The sequence below is a fragment of the Watersipora subatra genome, chromosome 8 (assembly GCF_963576615.1).
Source record: "Watersipora subatra chromosome 8, tzWatSuba1.1, whole genome shotgun sequence".
Classification (NCBI taxonomy): domain Eukaryota; kingdom Metazoa; phylum Bryozoa; class Gymnolaemata; order Cheilostomatida; family Watersiporidae; genus Watersipora; species Watersipora subatra.
Window position 1 is genome coordinate 42931038 of NC_088715.1, and position 24484 is coordinate 42955521.

Genomic DNA, 24484 nt, shown 5'->3' on the forward strand with positions numbered 1-24484 from the left:
AAGGCGTCTTGTAGTGGACTATAGATCCCAGGAATATTCTGTTCCGGTGATACCCATTTAACGCACAATTTCTGTTTTTAAAAAGTTCAAGGGAAGCTATTTATGTTCAACAGTGAAGCACCTGCATAGCTCTGCCATCGAAATATGTTAGCACTGTCTAAAACTCTAAATGGACAGCACAATTTTATAATTATCTATGAGCAGAGTGATTGACAGTATGAGTGTCACTAGTAGCTTGGCCAAGCATTTGAGCATTTGGAAACCAAGTACTTGAGAACTTGAGCTTCAAGTACTTGAGTACTTAACATCCAAGCACTTTAATAGTGAGGTGTCAAGCATTTGTGTGATTAGGTGTCAAGGATTGAGCACATAGGTGTCAACCTGTTAATTTCTTTGGCCTCAATCCCTTAATTCCTTAGGTGTCAAGTATGAATGTATTTAAAGTTCCAAGTTGTTGAGTACTTACAACTGTGATGGTTGGTGTAGTCGAGACTTGAAATAGTTCAAGTTTCTCTCCCAAAGCTCTTGCGAGTTTATTAAAACCATAGAAAATTTCACTAGACACACAAGCCCCTGCTACAACAGACACATGGTCTATTTACCTGAAAGATTGTTGAGAATATCCCTTATATGTGGTCTCCAGTCATGAATTATGGAAGCCCATGGACAAAGCTTTGCAACTTCTGTCTCCTGCCAGCGATTTATTTCTTCGCATATCTGTTATTAAAAGAGATTAAAAAAAATGACTAAAACACTGTATCCTATGCTATAACCCCTTGCTGTGGAGTCTATCATAAGAGTGGTCTACGGGAAATAAATTATGAATTTACTGAATAAAAGTGAGGTGGCATAAAAGAGGGTGGTAAAGGAGGAGAAAGTAGATGAGGAGGGAATGTTAGATGAGGAGGGAATGTTAGATGAGGAGGGAATGGTAGATGAGGAGGGAATGGTAGATGAGGAGGGAATGGTAGATGAGGAGGGAATGGTAGATGAGGAGGGAATGGTAGATGAGGAGGGAATGGTAGATGAGGAGGGAATGGTGATGAGGAGGGAATGGTAGATGAGGAGGGAATGGTAGATGAGGAGGGAATGGTAGATGAGGAGGGAATGGTAGATGAGGAGGGAATGGTAGATGAGGAGGGAATGGTAGATGAGGAGGGAATGGTAGATGAGGAGGGAATGGTAGATGAGGAGGGAATGGTAGATGAGGAGGGAATGGTAGATGAGGAGGGAATGGTAGATGAGGAGGGAATGGTAGATGAGGAGGGAATGGTAGATGAGGAGGGAATGGTAGATGAGGAGGGAATGGTAGATGAGGAGGGAATGGTAGATGAGGAGGGAATGGTAGATGAGGAGGAGAAAGTAGATGAGGAGGGAATGTTGGAGGAGAGGCAAAGTTGAAATATAGGGGCTAATGAAACAGCAGTGAACTAGATTGGTTTGCTATGTTGACTGAATCTATAACAGTAGAAATAGAACGATTATATTTTATATATTGTCTATAGACTATGTATATATATACACAATACATTTATACAATACAGTGGACTCGTGTCATACGACATTAATTCGTTCCAGTGTTGGCATCGTAAGGTGAAAATGTTGTATAGAAACCCATAGTAATTGTCTAATGCAAACACCCCCTGGTACAAATCATTAAAATTTTATATACGTACTGTACACTCTTAAAATTAGTAACAAAATAGTACGTTAACCTTAGTAACTATAGTTACCTACAGTAACTTTAGTGTATTTAGTGGTTATGATCTGCTTATGGTTATGATTATTATTTCTCCAATTAATGTCGTTATCAACCTTAGAGCCCATGGCTAACGACGAATTAAAGTTATATATGTAGTTATATACAAATAATGAATTAAAGTTTATAGTAAATATTGTATTAAACTTAAATGATAAAATGTACAGTAAATTTTCACTTTCTCTTACTGTTTACTAATTTTTGTTTCATTCACGGAATGTCAAGTATTTACGAAACTCAAAGAATTCTGAGTTGAGCATTCTTATGTCTTTCAGGAAGATTATCGTATCTCTTTCATGCATTGTGGGAGGGATTTCAGCAAAACGGCATCTTCGTTATTCCATAGTATAAGCCAACTCCCAAATTAGAATTTTGAGAGAAATTGTTGTATGGCTGGGGAAAAAAATAACCTCATTCCGCATCGTAAGGTGAAAAAAGTGTATAACAGGGACATTGTAGCCTGGAGGTGCACTGTATTTTAAAAGTTGTCAGATAAACAAGATGCTTATTGCACGAGTCATGATAATACCTGGACAAAGCAAACAACAGCCAAAAGAAAATTTGAGACTCACACCTCAAATGATGACTTCTGTTTGTTTTATCAACGAAGACAAAAGAGATGATTGAACTAAATGAAACTCAGAAGCGATGCCTCCCTTTCACATGGGATACTCATAAAACAAACTCAAGTCTTCAATTCGTCTAAAAACCAAATTCAATACTGATACTCGGGGTTGTTTTAAGCTGACCACAAAAGCCATTCAATTCTCAAAAATGATCTCTAAAAAAGCATTTTAGCTAGTCAAAATATATGTGGTCATAATCTGCGGAAACTAGCATAAATATAAACTAAACAGAAAAGAAGGGCAATTCGTAGTACTTTCAGATACCTACCTCAGACTCTGACATCTCGGCGGTCAACGAAGAGCTTGAGGATGTCATAATAGCCTTGAGAAGTCCAAGGACATTTGGATATGGGATGAGGCTTGCTGGATTCCTATAAATTGCAATATAAAGAGACTATAGTTAGATAAACCCATAAACCAATTCTAGCATGGAAAGAGACGCTATGTCAGAATGAAAATACTTACACAAGATCAAAGCAATATAAAAAAACTATTTCCTGATTATATTATTACCAGTTGGCATATATATCATATATATAATTTTTGTTATATATTATTTTATTTATATATATATATATATATATGATATGTATAATCCATATATATCACACATATGATATATATATCATATATGATATATACAAATGTATATATATGATGTATACGATATATATTGTATATATCATACATGTATGTATTATTAAATTTCATGATAACATGAAAAAACTTTCTTGCAGCAAAAACATTATTTATGCCATCAAATGTTACGTTCCGCTTAGGGCCATGACCAAGTTCTAAAACCACTATGCCATCGATCTTTAGTTAAGCAAGAATCCTATGTCAAAGAACATTTGTGTATTGGAATTCATTAGGATGATCGATAACCTCCCCCCGCAATACCAAATATGTGACACAGAAATGTCTCATGCTTGATGATTAGCAATATTCTCAAAATTCTCCATTAAAGTTTGACAGTTTAGTTTTCAATTTTGTACCACTGATGCTTCTCTTCCCTTCCAAACTCGTAACAAACAGTTAAACACATTTCCTTCCATCAACAAACCTGCTGACGGCCGGAGACGTCCCAGCTGATGGCTCCTCTATTTTGGTTGGTTTTCCAGTTTTTATTTTTTTCTCTGGCTGACTGGTAGGCTTGAGTTTAGGCTTCTTAGCCGGAATAGATCCGAGTGGTGTAGCAGGAGGGGGCGACTCCGAATCTTCATCACTGTCATGCTTGTCATTCAGTACTCGGTCCATCACACTCTCGATGGTTGTGCCCCTCGTATCCAGTGTAGGAGCAATCTGTCCATCAAATATAGAAATGCAAAGTCGCCAGCGGTCAGTAGATAATCAGATGAATGATTCAATCAAGGAACTTAACCGATGGCTTAACCAACTCTTCAACCGCCCGATATCAGAGACGGTCGTCAAGAATAACTACACAAGAATTTCCAACACGTATTTTCAACAGAATAATAATTTACTAACAACAGTGAATGCCATTTTTAATTAGTTACCATCTCTGTATAGCCATATTTGTTTGCCTAATTTGAGTTGTTAACAAAAAATCATGAAACAAAATTGATGTGCCAACCAATATTCAAACACTACCACTGCTTCAGCCATCATCAATAATGTTTGTCGGTGTAAAAGTAAACACATCATTAGGTCATTGAATCACACACAAGGTTACATAAGCAGGTTGATGACGACTTTGTCAGCAGTGACTTACTTAATTATGACTTATTTAATTATGACCTACTTAGCTGTGACGTACTCAACATTGACTTCCTTAATTATAACCTAATTAGCTGTGACTTACTTAATTACTTAACCGTGACTAACCTAACTGCCACTAATTTACATAGATGTAACATAAAAGACAATAGAAAGTAGTTAAGCAAAGCAATGAACAGCTTGATGTCTTTTGTTATAAATTATCCAATTTCAGCTGTCTGTACACCACCAACCATCTCTAGTGTGTGCCCCCCCCCTTCGGATAAACCACTCTACCACGACAAATACAGCCTAGCTACAACGTTATCAGGAACACAATCGTTTAGGTCAACCAGATTTAGCAAAAAAGTGAGTTATTGAACCAGGATTCGAGCTTCAAACGATGACATCAATAACAAACATCAATGACAAACAATAGATTATCTAAACTCATCAGAATAATAACAAGCTAAATATATTACTAGATTGCCGAGCTCAAAGGAGTGATTGTCCCACAAAGTGCAAAAATCCAGCGTGTCATAATCATCCCTCTTCATGGTGGAAGAATTCATCGCAGAAAGACAAAAAAATTGATTCTTACAAGAGGAGCCTACAGTAATCTGGTTAGAAAGCCTACAGACATAGCCTGCAAAGCTGTATACATTATGAAAGCTTGTTACACGTTTATTCAGAGCTTTACGGCTAGATCAACCCTGAGTTGACATGCAAACACAAAAAGAATGAATTAGAAGCTACAGCGCGAGGTATAGGATGCAGGACTTGAGCATACGATAGCGATAAGAGATTCTGTGTTGTTACCTGTTTGCTGAGGCGCCTCTTGTAGTGAGCGGTAAGTATAGACGGTATATCCACAGATCCTGATCCATGTGAATTCTCTCCTTCACCATCTTCCTCATCTGCCCAATAAACCCACATAGAGGGAGTCAAAATATCGATTAAAGAATAGAGAAAGCATAATATTATTATGCTTTATTAGTTATCTTGAGGTGTTGACTGATGCTCTAAAAAAGAATCAAGAAGATTGACCCACTAGAAGCTGAGATATAGCCAGCCAAACACAGGTCTACCTAATAAAGAATCAGAGGAAAACCCTTCAAAAATCCCAAAAACTGTGACGTATAAAATCGACTTAATGTTCATGTGCCGGAGTTGTGTACCCTTACCGCCGTTACGTATAATGATTGTTTTGGCTACGAGATGGGAAACGCTTCTCGCGATAGTAAATAATTTACAGACTAGCTCTGGTTTCTCAGGAAAATCAAGCAAACATTGTGTGGTAAAGGCATTTGCCCACAACCCCTCGCTGTGATTTTTCAAAACAGAAGAGCAGATTTTGACTATTGTGCTTCAAATTTTAACTCGATCTCCACGGATATGCTCCGAAGATCATCTGTTCAACGAACGGCGCGTGTATAGTCTATATGCGACATCCGCGATTGCAGTTCGTTTAGAATAAGAAATGAGAATGTGAATTTTTGTTCATTCATCATTTTTCTATTGTGTATCTACTGCGGCATTTAGTTGATTTTCATGATTATCGTCACTATTAACAGACTGTAAGTTCACTACAGCCATAATCTTAAAAAAGAATAACTTGACCGTGCTGCTCTTGCTGTAAGAAAAGAAAACGATAACTTTTGATTTGATTTTTCTATTGATCTCTTATCTTATCTATGATCATTTTTATGATTAATATAATAATCATGATGCATATTATACAAAATAATAATATAACTGCGTATAGAATAAATGATGTAACTAATATAATTTGTAGAAAGTGATAGCAGAATGTTGCGAAATAATAGATGCGTGTAATTATTTCATTCTAAAACTATTTTACACGTCAGAGGGACTGGTTCGGAATTCTCAGAGCAATGATTGTTAGGCCCAATTTGATTGTTCTATACTTCCAGGGATTAAACCAATTAAAACGCCGTGATTGTTATAAGAGAGCGCATTAGTTGGCTTAATTGACCAATGGCACATAAGTCGATTTCATACGTCATATATTGATGATTACCAAAACACTTATGTTTTTTGGTAGACCTGTGTTTGGCTGGCTATATCTCAGCTTCTGGTTGGTCAATCTCCTTGATTCTTTTTTTAGAACATTAGTCAACACCTCAAGATAAATAATAAAGCATAAAAATATTATGGTTTCTCTATTCTTTAAGGTAATTGCTGTTTTCGACATAAACAACATATAAAATAAACAACAACATATAAAATGTTATATAAAGAACTAGGTGAATGTCCAGTGTTGCGTGGATAAAAAAGGTTTGCGCAAATTTTTTTAATTTTTAATCAACATATACAATATGTACCATTCTAACTTTAAATGAAGGTATTTATTTATTTCTGTCAAAAGTGAAATGAAGGTGTTTGTTTATTTCTGTGTGTGCTAAAAGTTTAATTAAGTTTTTGTTATATATATATATATATATATATATATATATATATATATATATATGCATGTACATATATATATGCATGTATATATATATATACATGTATATATATATATATATATATGCATATATATATATGCATGTATATATATGCATGTATATATATATATATGCATGTATATATATATATATATGCATGTATATATATATATATATATATGCATGTATATATATATTAATGTATGTATATATATATATGCATGTATATATATATATATGTATATATATACATGCATATATATATATATATGCATGTATATATATATACATGTATATATATACATGTATATATATTTCTCAAAGTATGTCTGTCGTCGTCAGATGTGAATCTGTATGCATTCCGGCTATAGATATAGTTATAGTGCATGCTGATTATTTTACCAATGCGGATATGCGTTACGATGCTCCTTAGGAAATTTTTTTCTGAAGGGTCAATTACTATATCTGGGGCCAAGGCCTTTGAAGTTGTCAGAACTTTACAGGAAAAAACAACTTTGAATTTGTAGAAATGTGAGTGTTACACTGATATATTGATGGAAATATATTAAGAAACATCTGGTCACTTTCAACCTTATCTGTTTATATATTTAAAAATTCTTAAAATCGTTAAATACATATTTTAACACAGTTGAAACCTCCAAAAGTGATTTTGCCCTAGGTTGCTCATAAAAAATCACTCTGCAGTCCGTTGTACATGTAGACGTATGTAGACGTCATTCAGACTACGATTTTAACACACACATATATATACATCGAAGTGTTTGTTGGTCTGTTCACCGTATGTCCAGTTATAGCGATAGTTTTAGGAGCGAAAAAAACCACTTAACTCTGAAATAATCGGAAGTCCCATTTCTGCAGAAAGGCGTACTATCCATCACGCCCTACATAAGGTTAGCTGTTAAAGCGGTATAGCTGTTTGGGTTACAACGATGTGTGCCGCACTCTAATGTGATACTTGATTCGGTATACACTGCAGCAGACGTCTACATGTACAACAGACTGCAGAGTGATTTTTTATGAGCAACCTAGGGCAAAATCACTTTTGGAGGTTTCAACTGTATTAAAATATGTATTTAACGATTTTAAGAATTTTGAAATATATAAACAAATAAGGTTGAAAATGACCAGATGTTTCTTAATATATTTCCATCAATAAATAAGTTCAACACTCACATTTCTACAAATTCAAAGTTGTTTTTTTCCTGTAAAGTTCTGACAACTTCAAAGACAATCTTTCTTTATTTTTCATGAAGCTTTGATTTTATTCTTGAGTGAATTTAAAATTTTCATATTTATTTTTAATGCAATCAATGTTTTTTAAATGCTACCAACCTTTGTTGTAAATCTAAAACAAAATTAAGTATTAATATTTCTTCAGCAAGCAACAGCAAAGACATGAGACATGTATTCTTGGGAATGTCCTACTCTTTGTCTACAACGAATGTCAACATTCACAATTTTACTACAAAACAGCCTTATTCTCTCTTTCCTAAAAGTTCAATGAAGTGCTTCAATTGAATCTGAAGTTTAATTTGGATCAACTAAAAATGATAAATTTTACCATATTTTGGATAAATAAAAGAAATTAACTCAATAAAATCAAATTTACAAATATCAAGATGTTATTTTTGACTTCGATAATAATACAAATTAATGTAAAAAGGAACCATGTGAAAAGAAATAAAAGACTACTAATATTTAAATAGCCCGTTTACCATATAATAAAAACACAATTTTTATCACTATAATTATAAATATTATTAAATACTTTCCAATAATAATATAATCAAGCATCTTTATTATTCCGCTTGTTTAAAATTGAAGCGGAAGGGATTATCACAATTATTTTTTCTTACCATTGAGCATTTTAAATGATAGCTACAGCTTTCATTCATAAGCCTTCGTAATTGACGAATGAGAAATACGTGTAATAATTTATGTTTATTTGATCTATTTAAAGGATTGGTCCTCATTGAACAGTTAACAATTCAACCTCCCTTTTAAATGTTTTAATGCTATGACCTTTTAGCCAATGGCAAGGTCAACTCGACATGCTGCTGAGCCTCAAATATGCTGCCGGTTAACACAACATCTAGAACGGGTCTTTACCATTCAGACCTATTATAGCCAGTATTACAAAAACAAACATGAAATACATGAAGACACACTATAATCTAAACTGAGTGCATAGATAGACAAACACAATAGCTACAATCAAGCCATAATTATGTGAAAGTAAACAGATCACAGACTTCCTGAACAATAGCTGCGCGGATGACTTACCATCTGATGAACTCTGATATCCGTCCCGACAATACCTCCGAATACCTCCCACCGTCCTACCACAAAGAGGACAAGAGAAACCCATGCAGATTACATATATCTATTCACTCTGATAGACTTTCTAAGGATTTCTATATGGTAACAGGTTGTCCGAGCAGGGTGTGAGGAGGTAGAATAAGAAAGGTGTGAGGAGGTAGAACAAGAAAGGTGTGAGGAGGTAGAACAAGAAAGGTGTGAGGAGGTAGAACAAGAAAGGTGTGAGGAGGTAGAACAAGAAAGGTGTGAGGAGGTAGAACAAGAAAGGTGTGAGGAGGTAGAACAAGAAAGGTGTGAGGAGGTAGAACAAGAAAGGTGTGAAGAGGTAGAACAAGAAAGGTATGAGGAGGTAGAACAAGAAAGGTGTGAGGAGGTAGAACAAGAAAGGTGTGAGGAGGTAGAACAAGAAAGGTGTGAGGAGGTAGAACAAGAAAGGTGTGAGGAGGTAGAACAAGAAAGGTGTGAGGAGGTAGAATAAGAAAGGTGTGAGGAGGTAGAACAAGAAAGGTGTGAGGAGGTAGAACAAGAAAGGTGTGAGGAGGTAGAACAAGAAAGGTGTGAGGAGGTAGAACAAGAAAGGTGTGAGGAGGTAGAATAAGAAAGGTGTGAGGAGGTAGAACAAGAAAGGTGTGAGGAGGTAGAACAAGAAGGGTGTGAGGAGGTAGAACAAGAAAGGTGTGAGGAGGTAGAACAAGAAAGGTGTGAGGAGGTAGAACAAGAAAGGTTTCACAAACTGTATTCTTATTGTCACTATAAATGTAATCTTTCTGTTGGGTAGAAATATAAGCTCACACTGCTATGAAATTTGCTTTGGACTAGATAGAAATCGAAAAGCTATAAAGAAAGATGAGTCATACTTCTTATAGAGAGCTTTAGCGTTGCCATCTATATCTGAGGAAGGGAGGTTGAGGGTGGCCCGAGCTTTCTCTCTCCATTTTGGGTTAAGTTTCTCCTCTATGTCTTGCTCTGTCATGCCTTGCAGCTCCTCCATGTAGTTCTGTAATATAATAATAACACTGAATCCATAGGGATGAATCCAATCGGGTACTGTTTTACTGAATGTCTCAAGGCCAGCATTCAATCAAATGCTGTTGTACTGAATGCCATAACCAGCATCTAATCAGATACTGTTTTAAGCAATGTCAACATGATGATAGAGACGAGAGCTTTAAGATGCAATCCAAAGATTCAATAAAAAAAAAAAATTGGAAAAGTGAAAATGGATCTAATCAAAATGTAAAAAAAATCAGCTACTAAAAATCAAATGTAAAAAAAGGTGACAGTGGACCAGAATATACTAGAAGGAAATGTTGAAATGCATTTGTTGGTAAAAAAAACAATTCGATCATCAAAATCAAACCATCCAACTAGTCCCTGAGGATAGTAGTCAAGCGGTCAATAGTGTTAATGTTAGTGAAGCCCATTATTAGATGTCAGAAATTGGAGAATACCGTAAAAACTCTAATTGAACGCAATGGCACTTTATTTTTTAACCCTTCCTCTATAGTGGCGGTCAATTGGAGGCGGTGTTCAAATAGAAGCTAGGGGTATATTTTTTAATGGCTCATCAGAATTATCGAAGATAAATTCAGCCCTATTACGGGTGAAGCGAACGTCGCCTATATTTAGCTCTATTAAACTAATTAGCCTGAGACAGTTACTAGTTATTTGTATGGTGTTGCTTTTAAAGTTCCATGTACCATCGTAAATTTAAACAGTTTTTTAAACTTTTTATACCGTTACTTCAAAGTATCAAAACCACGTTAAACAAGGAACCACTATTAGCCTGAGACAGTAATTATTTCTATAGCATTGCTTTGAAAGTTCATCTACCATTGTAAATTTAAGCTGGTTTTTTATGTATGTAGGTTACTTTGAAGTAGAGAAACCGCGTTAGACAGAGAGCTACTAATAGCCTGAAACCGTTATTGATTATTGCTACGGTGTCGCTTTTAAAGTTTAAATGAAAAAAATGAAAGCTTCATAATTAGAAAACGAGAGAATTGATTGTTATTGATATATACGATTCATTATTAAAACAATTTTGTAGACACTTTTCTACTGATCAGTTAATAATATGGGCTCGCAAAAATCGCAGAATGTCAAAGTGGTGGTCAAATGAAGGTGACGTTCAATTGGAGAGTGGCGGTCTACTTTTCAACCCTTCTCTCAGGGTGGTGTCAAATGGAGGTGGCGTTCAAATAGAGGTGGCGTTCAAATAGAGGTGGCGTTTAAATAGAGGTGGCGTTCAAATAGAGGTGGTGTTCATATAGAGGTGGCGTTCAAATAGAGGTGGCATTCAAATAAAGGTTTTAAGGCATATACAATCAACTCCTGAGCCACTGTGACACCCAATTGACAATATTTAGGAAAAAACACTTGAGTCGAAGGCAAGAAAAGATGCTATCGGTGGATAAGAAAACTACAGGCGTACATCAAATCAACTAAAAGAAAAAACAGGGCTAATGCCAACCAAAACAAATAACAATCTGATACCCTATAAGAAACATTGCAACAGAAAGCAGCAAAGGAGATACAAGATGCAGTTTGTAACGTGAGGTTTAGAATGAAGAGCCTATTCACGATGTTGGAAAGGTCTATTCACATTTTTTGATGGGTTGACATCAGCAATATCCAGTAAGTATGAAAGCGAGCATGACAGGCAGGTGAGGTGTTATGTAGCAAGTAGAAATTACTGACAAGTGCATACAAGTGCTTTAGAATGCAAAAAAGCTAACAGCCTTCTGAGAACGTAGCATTTATGCCAATAAGTGATGCTCACAATGAAAACATGACAAGTGCAGGTTAGTGCTTGATTATTCAGCGTAAACAAACCTGGCGAAGAAGGAGTAGCAGTTGAAGTGATTCTGTATGCTGCTGCAGAACTCTCTGCTTGTGCGCTTTATACAGGGATCTTCTCTTCAATTGTCTGCAATAAAATCATATCTTCTTCCGCAAGGCTAATTATATTGCATATTTGATGTCTCCTGAATAAACCAGTAGTAGACAGGATAACCAATATATGTCAATGCGAGCATGTTGTGTGACTGCACTCGATAATTGTGGACTTTTTATTAATTAATAAAGTGGACCCTCGGGTTACGATGCCCTTTCTTATATAATTTTTTTGTCGTACGACGTGGAAAACGATGTTTTTCTGTCCTCGCCATATGAAGACGAAATTTTTTTCGACCTTTTGCTGCCATATAATAACAAAAAATTCTCTCGAAATTAAAACTTGGCAGTTGGTGTGCTGATTACATCGAAATAACGAAAAATGCCGATATGCTATTCGCTGAAATCACTCTCATAACGCCTGAAGGAGATACGATGCTCACTTTCTCAGCTCAGCGTTATTCGTTATAAGTTATGGCGAAAATGAAACCGGAAACAGATTGGTAATAAAATTTTAGCCGATAACAAAGTTGAAGCTTAGCTTAGCAAAATACATACTGAAACTTATCTTTAAATATGTGTTCATTAAGCAAAATTCATTCAAGTTAAATTCAACATTTATGTTATACGTCTGTCTCGAAAGTAAGAGCTCCAGACACTGCAGATCATAACCACTAAACACACAAAAGTTACTGTAGGTAGCTATAGTTACTAAGGTTAGCATACTATTTTGATACTAACTTTTAATATGTACAGCATATATATAAAATTTGGATGATTTTTACCAGGGGGTGTTTGCAATTAGATAATTACTAAGGGTTTCTATACGCCTCTATACAATATTTTCACAATTATTTAACATTTACATTTAAACAATTTTACAGTTGTTTTATTTTTTCTCTTAATTTATTTCAACTGCACAAAGCACTTTTTCAGGATATTTAAAAGCTACAGCCATTTGAAAGCCTTTACAGTCGTTTTATTTTTTCTCTAATTCATTTGAGCTGCATAAAACACTTCTTAAATGGTAGGATGTTTGAAAGTTAGAATGGTAACTGTTGTCATATGTTAAATAAAATTAATTTTTTGTGCAAAGACTTTTATTACCCGGTCATTCGAATAGTCAGGGCAGTCGCTAGTAACGAGCAACGTCGATCCTTCAGCTGGTCTTCCTATAACAATGACCATCTATTTATTTTAGTAATGACTTCACATATCTATTAGAGTTACTCCACCTACCGATAGTAGTATGTTTCTGGGTAATAGTGATTGCGTTTCAGTGACTTGTGGAACCTCTTGAGAGGATTTCCAAACTTAATATTCTGGAGGGTGAAGAGCTTATGAAGGGCTGTGTCTTGCTCCTTATTCTCTCCTTTTGGCAATAACTTCTGCAAATACACGTCATCATAATCGCTATCAAATAATGATGAGATATTCACCGTTTTTATCCGTCACATGGGTTTGGAGTTGCTTCCACTCGAAATTATAGAAACGGTACAATCCGAATGCATTCAACGGTATTACAGTTCACTACATTTGTGTAAAGGCATTCACTGTGAGGGTACTTCGACATCATGGAAATGCTCCTTGCTGATATATCCGTAACGATAATACTTGGCTAAGCTCTTCCCAGTGGAGGTAAAACAATTCAGCACACAGCCACGTAGAGCACTACTACAAAAATGTTATACTGCTGCTCACGACTGTTTTTTACCAGACTTTTCGTCTTTACGTTAATATTTACATTCCAAGGACGGGCTGATCATACGAGGACAAAATAACAACCTTTTAGCGTAACATCACAAATCTTGGAGAGATCTATAGCCTAACCTAGAGTCATTAAAAAGGTAGTGGACGAATTCATCGGCAGGGGCTTAAGATTGACAACTTTAAAATCTTCTGAAAAGATTCTTGAAGACATCTCAATTTTTTTCACCTGCAAACCAATTTTCTCACAATCCTGCGAACCAATTACAGTGAACTGCTAATTATTTTTATTGATGTCCCTCCTTTGTGTGTTTTTAACTTTTGTATGCAAGTAACAAAATAAAACTTATTAATTAACTACGACACAATGTCAATAATCTATCTTACGTGCAAGTGTTCAGTCCAAGGTTGAGAAACGAACAAGATTGCACTGTGATGACAAAAAGAGCTTTTAACAATTATTACCCTAGAGTCACACTAGTATAATGTACATTAATTAAACTATAACTGCAACAAACAGCTTTCATTGTTTGTTCATAGGTAAGTCAGACACGCCGATTCCGATTTTGTACCAAAAATGAAGATTGGTCCACTAACTGGTAGAAGTAATTTTTACTTTTGAAGGCTTTTTTACAGCGATTCAATATCAGTGTCGCAATCGACACAACAAGCCTCGCCCATAAATATGTGACGTAACCTAGCTTTTTAGGGACGCAAGTTGGAGATGTTTAGTCCAATCTAGAATTATAGAGATGGGTGTCTTAAAACCCATTATTCTCTAAATTCAGCCTGTAAAATAATCTCAGTCTTTTCTGAGAGGTAAATGAGCTATTTAAAGGTAGACTTGCAACAAAATTCACATTACAGTTATTTGGTATCAAAAGGTTCACCATGTCTTACTCTGCTGTGTAGTAGGTGCAAAATATGTAGAAATGTGATTACAAGCTCTTAAAAGCTCAAAAACGAACAGTTGATCGCAGCCATCACAAAACTGTCGTAGATCGAAATCAGTTTACTTCTCTGACGAAGTCATTACATCTGGTTCTTGTTTTGTCATATTATTTTCTGACATAAATTGAAAGGCCAATAAAAGGCTCAATATAAAACTTGTCGCAGCACTAGTTTATAACAAACACTTCGGGTTTTACCGAAGACCCCATATCAAATATAGATGCTTGCTACTTTAGTTTTGTTTCGACTTGGTCTGATCGTCTAGTCGTAATCTAATCAAGTGACCCATACCTCGCGAACAATTTCTGCAGCATTTTTTGATTATCACAGGTGGCCTGTTCATGTTTATCAGACAATGATATGTACTCCTTCGAGCTAAGGTTAAAAAATTAAACGAATTTTTACGGTAGGTTATAAAATATCAGTACTGAACGTGACAGCATTACAATGACGATAAAATAGACACAAAAGAACAATAGACATGGTTTTATTGAATGCGTGAAATATATTTGTGAAAATATTTCGACGAATGAGGTTGCGTGAAAGTGTAAATAGAAGCCATCTTGTACAACTACGTCCTATTTGAGCCGTTTTGGAAAGAGATTCTAATCTACGGCGATTTTGTGTGGCTGCAATTAACTGTTCGTTTTTGAGCTTTTAATAGCTTGTAATCACATTTCCACATATTTTGCACCTACAACACAGCAGAGTAAGACATGGTGAACCTTTTGATATCAAATAACTGTAATGTGAATTTTGTTGCAAGTCAACATTTAACATTGCTTACAAGTAGCTTGTTACAGGATGTTTAATAGGCTGAACATCGAGAAAATTGAGCTAAAAAGCGTGGTTTTGTCACAAGCTAGCGTTGTTATCGCACTTTTTAAATTCACTAAAGCGAATGCTAATTATTGCTCTATTATTGAGATAGCTGGTAACCAAAGAGACTGACTTGTCTTTTAAATTTCCAAGATCTATTTGTACAATGGAATCATCAAGAGTAGTAACATACACTAAACAAGCTACTGCTATGCTGAATACAATACTTACTATGATGTAGTCTATAGCGTGTGCTAATCGTTAGTAAACCGTGTTACTCAACGTACTTAGTCAGATAAGAATGAATCAATGCAGTACCCACTCTGAGCCGGGTGCGGTCCTCTTCAGACAGCACATTCTTCCATGTCTTGTCACTGAATACATGTCTAAAGGACTTTTCCTAAATAATCAACAAACTTCACTTGCGACAGAAATCAAATATTGCATTTGTACAGTTTCCAGTGAGTTCGAAATCAGAGGAAGCATGTTTCTGTACTACAAACAAGGGGTATTTATAGGTTGATACGACATAGGTTGATCAGTTTTGGAAACATTTTCTCTCCATTGTCATAATAGATTATTGTTGCTCCACTGCTGTTATTACAAAATCAAACTTTGAACTAACTACAAAAACAACAAAACTAAAAAACAGCATGACTACAAATTATCGCTAAGTGCAGATACTGTAAAACCTTTATTTGAACGCCATGAGGCTGTATTTTTAAATCCATCCCCGATAGTGGCAATTTATTAGAGGCGATGTTCAAATAGAGGGTAGCGCTGTATTTTCCGACTAGCTCGTCAAAATTTTGAGAAAATCAATTTCACCCTTTAACCGAGGAAGCGATGCTATTGACATAAATGTCATCGGCCTCAGCACTTTTGCTGAACTGCTTTTCATATACGTCCAAGTATGAGACCGAGGTAAACAAGGAACTACTTTGAGTGAAACATTAATTATTTCGAAGGCGTCACTTTCCAAATTCTAAAAAAAACTGTAAAGCTTAGGAGTTAGAAAACAGACTTTGATAAGCCATAAAAATGGCTGCTATTAGGCTACATTGAATGCTATAGCATAATGTTCCTAAAGAGTGTTCTCACCATTCATCAAAGCGCTTCAAAGTCTTCATGTCAGATTTTAAACTACATTCTGGATAAAACTGAAGACAATGGATCAGATTTAGACCTTAGAGACAATCACCACAATCGTCATAATGTATTTTCGATGATTGCGACGATCGATCTTCTTAGGTAGGCTACACCGTCACTAAAACCATGGCAACAACTACTGCAATAACGAAAGAATTAATTGTTATTCATGTAACAGTGTCGTCATTAGCACCATTTTGTGGACACTTTCTTACCAATCACTTTTGATTATGGGCTCATAAAGATCAAACAATGAATGTCAAAGTGGTGGTCTAACAAAGTTTGTATTCAATTGAAGGGTGGTGTTGAATTTTTGACCCTTCTCCTATAGAATCATTCTATTACGCGTGTCATTCTATTAGGGGTGGCATTCTATTAAGGGTGGCATTCAAATAAAGGTGGCATTCAAATAGAAGATTTACAGCATGTGCTTTCAACAATAAATGGTTTGTCACTTGACATTTGTGCCCAACAATGATCTTTATCTGCCACTATATAAAGTAGCTACCAAAATGTTGAACTTATTTATTATTCAACTTTTAGGTTTACCTTTAACAACAACGTCATTGAGATTGTACTGAATGGATCTCATCCTGATACTCATAACGCTCAAGTATCTTATTCTTAATCTTTCTATGTTCCATCATGAAAATGGCTGGCAAAAGTATTTTCAACCAAAAGGTTGTCTAATCACGTTACAGGAGACAAAAACTACTACTGACTCTAACAAATGCAGTGAAAATGGCCTGCTCAAGGAAATCACTTACTAAGTTACATTACTTATCCAGAATGAGCATGCTAGCAGTAATAAAGCCGCTCACGAGCGTGAGTGCACAAGTAGCCACTTATATAAATAGTTTTGCTCGTTCTCAAGAAACGCAAACATACATATGAAAATAGAAATAATTTTGCCAAGGTAAAAAGAAACGCAACAAATAATGAAAGACCAGTTGGGGTTGTAAACATAAAACGACAATAACACCAGCGAATATTAGCCCTAATCACGCTTCTTTAAATATGCACAGTTATAAAACTTTCCCATTTAAGGCCTTACAAATGTAATTGCGGCTACAGTTGTAAGCTAAACTGTACGCCTCGCTGATCGCACCATATATATAACTTGTTACCATACCTGCCAACTCTCACGCATTGGGCGTGAGACTCACGCAATCACCCCAAAGAAAAAATGAAAATGCGTGAGATTTTTGCCCCAATTTCCACAATTTCATATATACTATCATTGTTACATCAATTGCCCCAAAACCAAATCTCACGCATTGCCCCACTCTTGGGTTGGCAGGTCTGCTTGTTACCTACCTGGGTTAACGCTGCCTTCGGTATTTGTATAATGTCTCCTCCAAGAACACATGGTTCCAAAACTGAGAGAACAGACGGTGTCGTCATTGTCAACTTGTTAACAAGATTTTTTCATATCGATGAAAATCGGGTATTTCATTGCTAACGGAGGAGCTTCAGAAATGCCAACCGTAAAAAGCGATCTCGATATAGCTGTAGACCCTATGTCACTACTCATCCGTGAGGTTTTAATATGAGTTTTCGCTCAATGAGTTTAGAAATTCACTACGGTCAAGGTCGAATTACCCACAAACCATTAGTCTAACGATTTCCTTTTGTATATTTCTCACATAGAGGTAAGGGTTATAATATAAATCAACTAACAAATCTTTATTTATTCATTACGTATATTGGTCATCGAAAATTGTGTCAGTTATAAAATAACTGCAAAAAAGTTCCATGTAATTTTCTCCTATTTATATATTGCTTGCATAGCCTATAATTGAAATTTGAATGGCGTTCTAGGATTCCCGTTGATCATTATATATTTATACCCTTAGAAGCAGCGATGGCTCCGTCAAAGAAAGGCGAGAAAAAGAAGTCTGCTATGAGTGAGGTCGTCACTCGGGAGTATACCATCAATATGCACAAACGCATTCATGGAATGTGAGTAATTTTTATTGATATGCATTGTGAATTGACCCTTAATATACCACATTTTAAACGGAGTGATGCCTGTTCCTTAACAAGTTGGAGTCTCAACCAGGTCTTAGCAGACTACCATAACATATATGAACGCGGTCTATTGTGAAACGTAGTTGGAGCAAGCCTGTATTAATGAAAAGTTGAGTAATAATAGAAATCCATTAAAAAACTGGCTGCTGTGTCTGGTGTGCATTGAGACAGTTGATATGGTGTTACCTAAAATATACCTTGAAATTATTTTGATAAGCTAGACTATATTAAAAAAGCATTCAGCCAAAGTCAAACTTGTTGTTTTTTGTCAGATATACTTTAAAAGGCTTGCTACGAATTTAATTGAATTTGGTGCCATTAAGTAAAAAGCAGATCCTGCAAAACGATTTGGTTAATGTCCGCCTCATCCCAGTGATATGAACAGCTCGCATCACTGGGATAGGTCAGTTACTATTACCTAATACAGTCGTCTAAACATATGAAATTATTCTAAAGTATGTAAAAGCCAAAATTTCTTAATAGTATGGGCCCAATTTTTTCACTTCATTTTGGGGTCCATAAGCTAACAGTCTATTTTTTCACATTAATCTTTACACAATCATACCTCAGCATAAGAGCTTGATGTGTTCCAGCGTGGAGCTAGTATGCCAATTTTTGCATATCTCAAAGCAATATTTCCTACATGAAATAACCAAATACAAATTAATCCGTTCCCATCCTCTAAAAAAACACTCAAATACAGAATGTTACAATGGAAAAGGTATTATTAATGTTCTAATGCACTAGTTATACTTACAAAGTAACACATGTATATCTATCTAGTGGTGATGGTTTACAATGGCTGTAACATTTTTATGTACACTACTGTATGCAGTTCTTGCCTGCGAGACGTATTCACATGGCTCACGATGGTGTGAGAAAGACTTAATAGCAACACGTTCGGTACGCTACACTACACTTTTATGACATTATGTAACACAACAAACTTGAAATTTAATGAAACCTAATTAACTTACTAAACTCACGCTGAAAAATAGTTTTTACAATTCTAATTTTGTCTTCGCTTTTGCTATTCATTTTAGTCGGCCTTTTAAACTGATGTGGCAAAAACACTGAGCGTGCTGTTCTCTAAAACTGCCTCTCGCGTGCTTGGCCATCTAGTGTCTACATCAAAATTTATCTCGTATGCTTTTATCTTTAAGCAAAAAACTTACTTGATATTATGCTAGTATCTCAAGCCTATCGTGTTGGGGCACTCGTACGTCGAGCTTATGGTTGTATATATCTATATATACAGTGCGGTCTCAGGCTACGATGACCCTGTTTAATGCTTTTTTGTGTCTTACATTGTAGAACTCAAGGATTTTTAATGCTTTGCATCCGAAACAGTTTTCGCCATACGATAGCAACAAAAATTTGGCTGGAGATTCAAATGAGATTATATTATCAACTACTAATCTCTCATTCTCGTTGATCATAAAACAATTTGTTTACAAAAAAACCACTGGAAGTATGTCCTGTATTGTTGATGATACTTTGAATACAAGTAGTGTATAGCTTATTTGTGTTTTGTTAGGGGATTTAAGAAAAGAGCTCCCAGAGCCATCAAAGAGATCAGAAAGTTTGCCCACAAGACAATGGGCACCCCTGATGTTAGAATCGATTCTAGGTTAAACAAGCATGTCTGGTCATGTGGTATCAGGTGAGTCTGTAGTGCCTTGGATGAAGTAAACGAACACGATGCAACAATTCTTAAATACTTTCATGACTGGACAACTACGGGTCTCGATGACACGGGATATTAGACTCGAAGGATAATTTGTAATCATGCCCAACCAAAATATATTAGCCTTTATTTATTCGAACAACTAGCAAAAGATCATTTAGAACAATGATATATTATGCCCTGGAGGTACCCATTTGCTTTTGAGCTACCGGTAGAATATTCATAGATATTTCATGCTTTCGGTCAACCAAGATTCCTATCGATCTATTGTAATTTCTTTGTTTTTGTGTCTCATGTTAAACTGCGTTAATATCAGTTGTAGTTTTAACCCTTTGAATGTCAATGTGTGTCAGTAACCCTGGGCAATTTGTCCAACGATCCAAAGTTTTGAAACTTTTATTACGTATATCCAAATGTCCTCATAATACAATGATATTTGGTGAACACTAGTAAAAAGGTCGGTCAACCCACAGCAAATGTCATCAAACAGAAAAAAACAATATTTCATCATTATCCGGCAATATCATGTCCATCGAGCACACACATTCATCATCTCATGACTCTGAATGGACTGAAAAATTATAATCAGTATTATAAAATACTTCATTTGAATCACATTTATCCATGACCTACCAATGAACGAGTTGTATCGATATTTTTTGCGATATCATTATAATAAAATTTGTTATTGTAGCAAAGAAAGTAGATAAAGATATTTTAAAACTTACAAATGCTAGCGAAATTTCTATTCTAACATCCTGTGCAAGAATTATTTTGATTGGATTACATTGTTACTTAGAAACATCTTTTTTAAACAGAGCCATGTGAATGCCGGTATTACGGCTGCTAGGGTTTCTGTCACACCTTGCGTGATGTCGGAATAACAGCCATTAGGGTTCAAAGGGTTAACATATCATGTTCTTTGTAGCAACAACAACAATAAATTGCATGCATTAATAAGGGTTTATTAACAGTCAAAAATGCTTTCTATCTATTCCCGTATGTATTGTTGTAGATGTTATGGCCAATGTTTTTGGATGTTCACATGCAATTTACGTGAAACTGATTTTGTTTGCCAAGAATAGTTGCTGAGGAAGTTAATAAGTTGGCTATAGTGATTCTCTGTGATCCCTTCTATACAAAGATCTAATGTAAAAAGAGCTCTGCAGCAAAACATTTTATCCCGGAGCAAATGATTTTGTTATTTCACAAAGGCCTATGATTATGAACAGCCTATTTTAAAACTACAGGTTTAAATCTTTTATAAAATAGTAATCATTAATTGTTTTTGTGTCTCTGAAACTTTTAACAGATTTTTTGAGTGTTTATATGAATGACATGTAGTCTTTAAATTCAATAAGTCAATAATGGTAAAATTGTTATAAATACGGTATATGAATTTTTTTATGAAGCTTGTTGAAATTACTTAAAAGGTGGTAATTATATTAAAATGTGGTTGTCTCATCAATTGTTGTAAAAGGTTTATATGAATTTCTTGCATATGGCGTAGGCATTGGTTATGCCATAATTTTAAGAGATTTTGTGGTAATCAGCACCAGCTGAACCCTTCAGCAGCGTGTGTTAGGTCCTCATAGCCATCTGCTTTTTGCATCAAAAACATGGGTTGGAGTTGTACCCTCATTAACAGTAACCATTGTCATCACAAAGGCTCAATTGAAACTTGATGTTTGATGGAGAGACTATTCTAACATCTTTCAAAACAATTTTTTCTAGCTAATACATATCATAAACCATTATGTAATTCTTTGAATATTTCTAGAAGGGATTTGATGGTAAAAACTTTCTACTAGTTTTTGACACGTCTTCAAAAATATGACCCATCATAATTTGAAGCCTTGGTCCATATGCTATAAAAGATATGGCTGACACTCAATACTTTTTAATGGACACTCTTAATCTTGTTAAAAGGGTAACGTTCTATTACAGCGGTCTTATGTTTGAAAGACTAAGGTTCTATTGATTCCATTTTGAGCTCATTTCTTCGAAGGCGTTGAAAAAATCCCTTCCCTAACCCAGGTCTTGTGACAGCGGGAGTAGTATTTTTACCTTGTGAAAGTCTCTTTACATGAAAATCACGTTTTCAGTTACCCTAGGACACTTATATCTTCGCCGCATCTAACTTTCGCGTTTTCGCGGAGTCATCCTCTCGCGAAAATTTTATCAGCGAAACTAAACTATCATAACGAACGAAAACGCGGAATTAAATAGCTTTGTTCATTGATAGTCCATGAAACAATTGGCAGCGAGCGATCAAATTGCATTATCGATCTCGCCCACACAATTCTACCTGCGATTCACAATTACAAACTAGTCTCGATTTAAAAAAATTTTTCTTACCGGTGAACCGAACCTGAGGAATGTAATTATGTTTGCTCCACTGCATTTATTTTCACATCACTATATTTTCGCCTTCATCATAGCTGCGAAATTAAGTTGCAGCGAAATTTTACTCTGTATGCTACTCACAAAACTAAATACTAGCAAAATATAAGTGTCCTAGGGTACTTTGCCGCTCATTACAATGTGGAAGCATCTCTAATTGGTGTTATTATATTTGTGATGTAAAGTCTGTGGTCATTGTACTTACCAGCTTATATATAGCTCATCTTTGAATAAAACTTGAAGCTATTTTTTACAGAAATGTGCCATATAGGCTGAGGGTGAGACTAGCAAGGAAAAGAAATGAAGATGAAGACTCTGCTGAGAAGTTATACACCCTTGTCACCTATGTTGCTGTACCTAGCTTTAAGGGGCTCATGACTGTGAATGTTGATGCAGAATAAACTTTTATTTGCAACTCTTGGTTTATTCTCTCATTCTCAGATGTCAAATGATAAGGAGACTAAATGCTAGTACTAGTTGCTACTGATACGGAGATGGTGAAATTAGGGTGATGAAAATCTGCTCAAAATATTTCCATTGATTTTCTGCATCCTAGTCAGCTGATGGTAACTCACATAGTTCAACAGTCGTTAATATAGGCTGTAGCAGCAGTGAATTCCACATCTTGCTCATGACACACCTTGTGATCAATAGATCAATATACCGAAATTATCAGGGTACCCATGCATTAAAAATTTAGATTCTACAATTGTTAAAAGGTCATGCAAATTATGATGGGATGTCTATTTACTAAACTGCCATTATTAGAAGCGATAGGTATATTTAGCTATCATTTGAAAACATCAAGTCCAGATTGTTGCTTGTGAAGTACATTTCTATGCCTAAGGAGCGTATGTTTTAAACTCATAGTTGTGATTTATTGTATCTATAGATGAAAAGCTTTCAGCTATGCGGCTGAAATTACCTGCCTTCGTCCAAGCCAGCATTAGTTCTAGCTTCAAATCAGTTGTCTGTGTTGCCAAGTAGTAGCCAAACTACCTATCAAACCCAGTTTGTAAAAGGCAATACAATTGGAGTTATTTCCCCTCCAAAAATCTTAGAGGATATATGTACAGCACATGTGATTCATTCATGAGATGCAAATAGCTGATGACATAGTAGTGATAACCTAGTTGCTAGACACAGGCATACATGTAGTTGATTGCAGTAGGCTAATTAAATATAAATACCTATGGAAATAAGAAAAGATTGCTTTTAACAGTATTCAAATTCACAACATGTGGCTTACTAGACACAATCACCTGCCTTGCAGCTCTGGAATATCTGCGCAGTTAGTACACATGATGTCTGATGACACACTGGACTGCCAGGGTACTAGTATAGCCTACAAGTAAATGCTAACTGGTTATCAGTGCAGTTGTCTGCCCATTGTTGTGACACATTAGGTTTGAAGTCATTCCATTATCCTTGTTCTACTTCTGACCTCTATGTTCCATTGTTGAACATTGTGTTATTAATTTTTATAAACTCTACTGTCTGAGTTACTAAACTTGCTTTCTGTAAATAAATACCGAACAAAAGAGTATTTTAAGATAGAAGGAACTGATACAAAAGCTATACTCAGTAGCAAACCGACAGGAATAGCAAAGCCTCTGTCATCAAGGTAAGGTTTGTAAGGTTCCTTTTATATGAGAGGAGATTGAAAAATTACTGGAACAGTATATAATGAAAGAAACAGGTCATCTCAGCATAGTGTGCTTACTATATAATCAGTGTGCTCTTTAGACATCCATGTCGTATGTCCTCTGACATTCCAACCTTTTTGAAACAAAACAGGAATGACATTAAATGTTGGGCAGCCTCTGAGACAAGACAGGTATAGGCAGTTGGCAATAGAGCGTACAGCTAAGGATATAAGTTACTGAGACCTTGGAATAGCTTCTTTCATCATCTTGGTTTAGTGTTTTGATTC

General features: G+C 35.5%; 2 protein-coding genes across 4 annotated transcripts in view; one reads left to right on the top strand and one right to left on the bottom strand.

The window, feature by feature from the left end:
- LOC137401524 (nuclear factor related to kappa-B-binding protein-like) overlaps positions 1-17901 on the bottom strand; it is a 41013-nt gene extending 23112 nt beyond the window's left edge. The window contains exons 1-10 of one of the 3 annotated variants that reach the window (XM_068087920.1): positions 17748-17901; positions 15604-15681; positions 13044-13189; positions 11745-11838; positions 9767-9906; positions 8874-8929; positions 4921-5018; positions 3449-3687; positions 2654-2756; positions 603-717 (exon numbers count right to left, since the gene is read on the bottom strand). In XM_068087920.1, the coding sequence (XP_067944021.1) occupies positions 603-717; positions 2654-2756; positions 3449-3687; positions 4921-5018; positions 8874-8929; positions 9767-9906; positions 11745-11838; positions 13044-13189; positions 15604-15681; positions 17748-17834 (1156 nt within the window). In that variant the 5' untranslated portion in view covers positions 17835-17901. Of the gene's footprint in view, positions 1-602; positions 718-2653; positions 2757-3448; positions 3688-4920; positions 5019-8873; positions 8930-9766; positions 9907-11744; positions 11839-13043; positions 13193-15603; positions 15682-17747 lie in introns of all 3 variants that reach the window. The other 2 variants (XM_068087922.1, XM_068087919.1) reach the window with 2 other exon arrangements.
- Positions 17902-18031: 130 nt separating this feature from the next.
- Positions 18032-22966, top strand: LOC137401487 (large ribosomal subunit protein eL31-like). The gene is made up of 4 exons (XM_068087861.1): positions 18032-18082; positions 18287-18392; positions 19999-20124; positions 22808-22966. The coding sequence occupies exons 2-4, from the start codon at positions 18295-18297 to the stop codon at positions 22950-22952; spliced, it is 369 nt and encodes a 122-aa protein (XP_067943962.1). The 5' UTR covers positions 18032-18082; positions 18287-18294; the 3' UTR covers positions 22953-22966.
- Positions 22967-24484: the final 1518 nt, after the last annotated feature.

Coding starts and splice junctions, on each gene's coding strand:
- LOC137401487 (XM_068087861.1), top strand. CDS start 18,295: ATGGCTCCGTCAAAGAAAGGCGAGAAAAAGAAGTCTGCTATGAGTGAG. Junction 18,393..19,998: donor CACAAACGCATTCATGGAAT/GTGAGTAATTTT, acceptor GTGTTTTGTTAG/GGGATTTAAGAAAAGAGCTC. Junction 20,125..22,807: donor GTCTGGTCATGTGGTATCAG/GTGAGTCTGTAG, acceptor TATTTTTTACAG/AAATGTGCCATATAGGCTGA.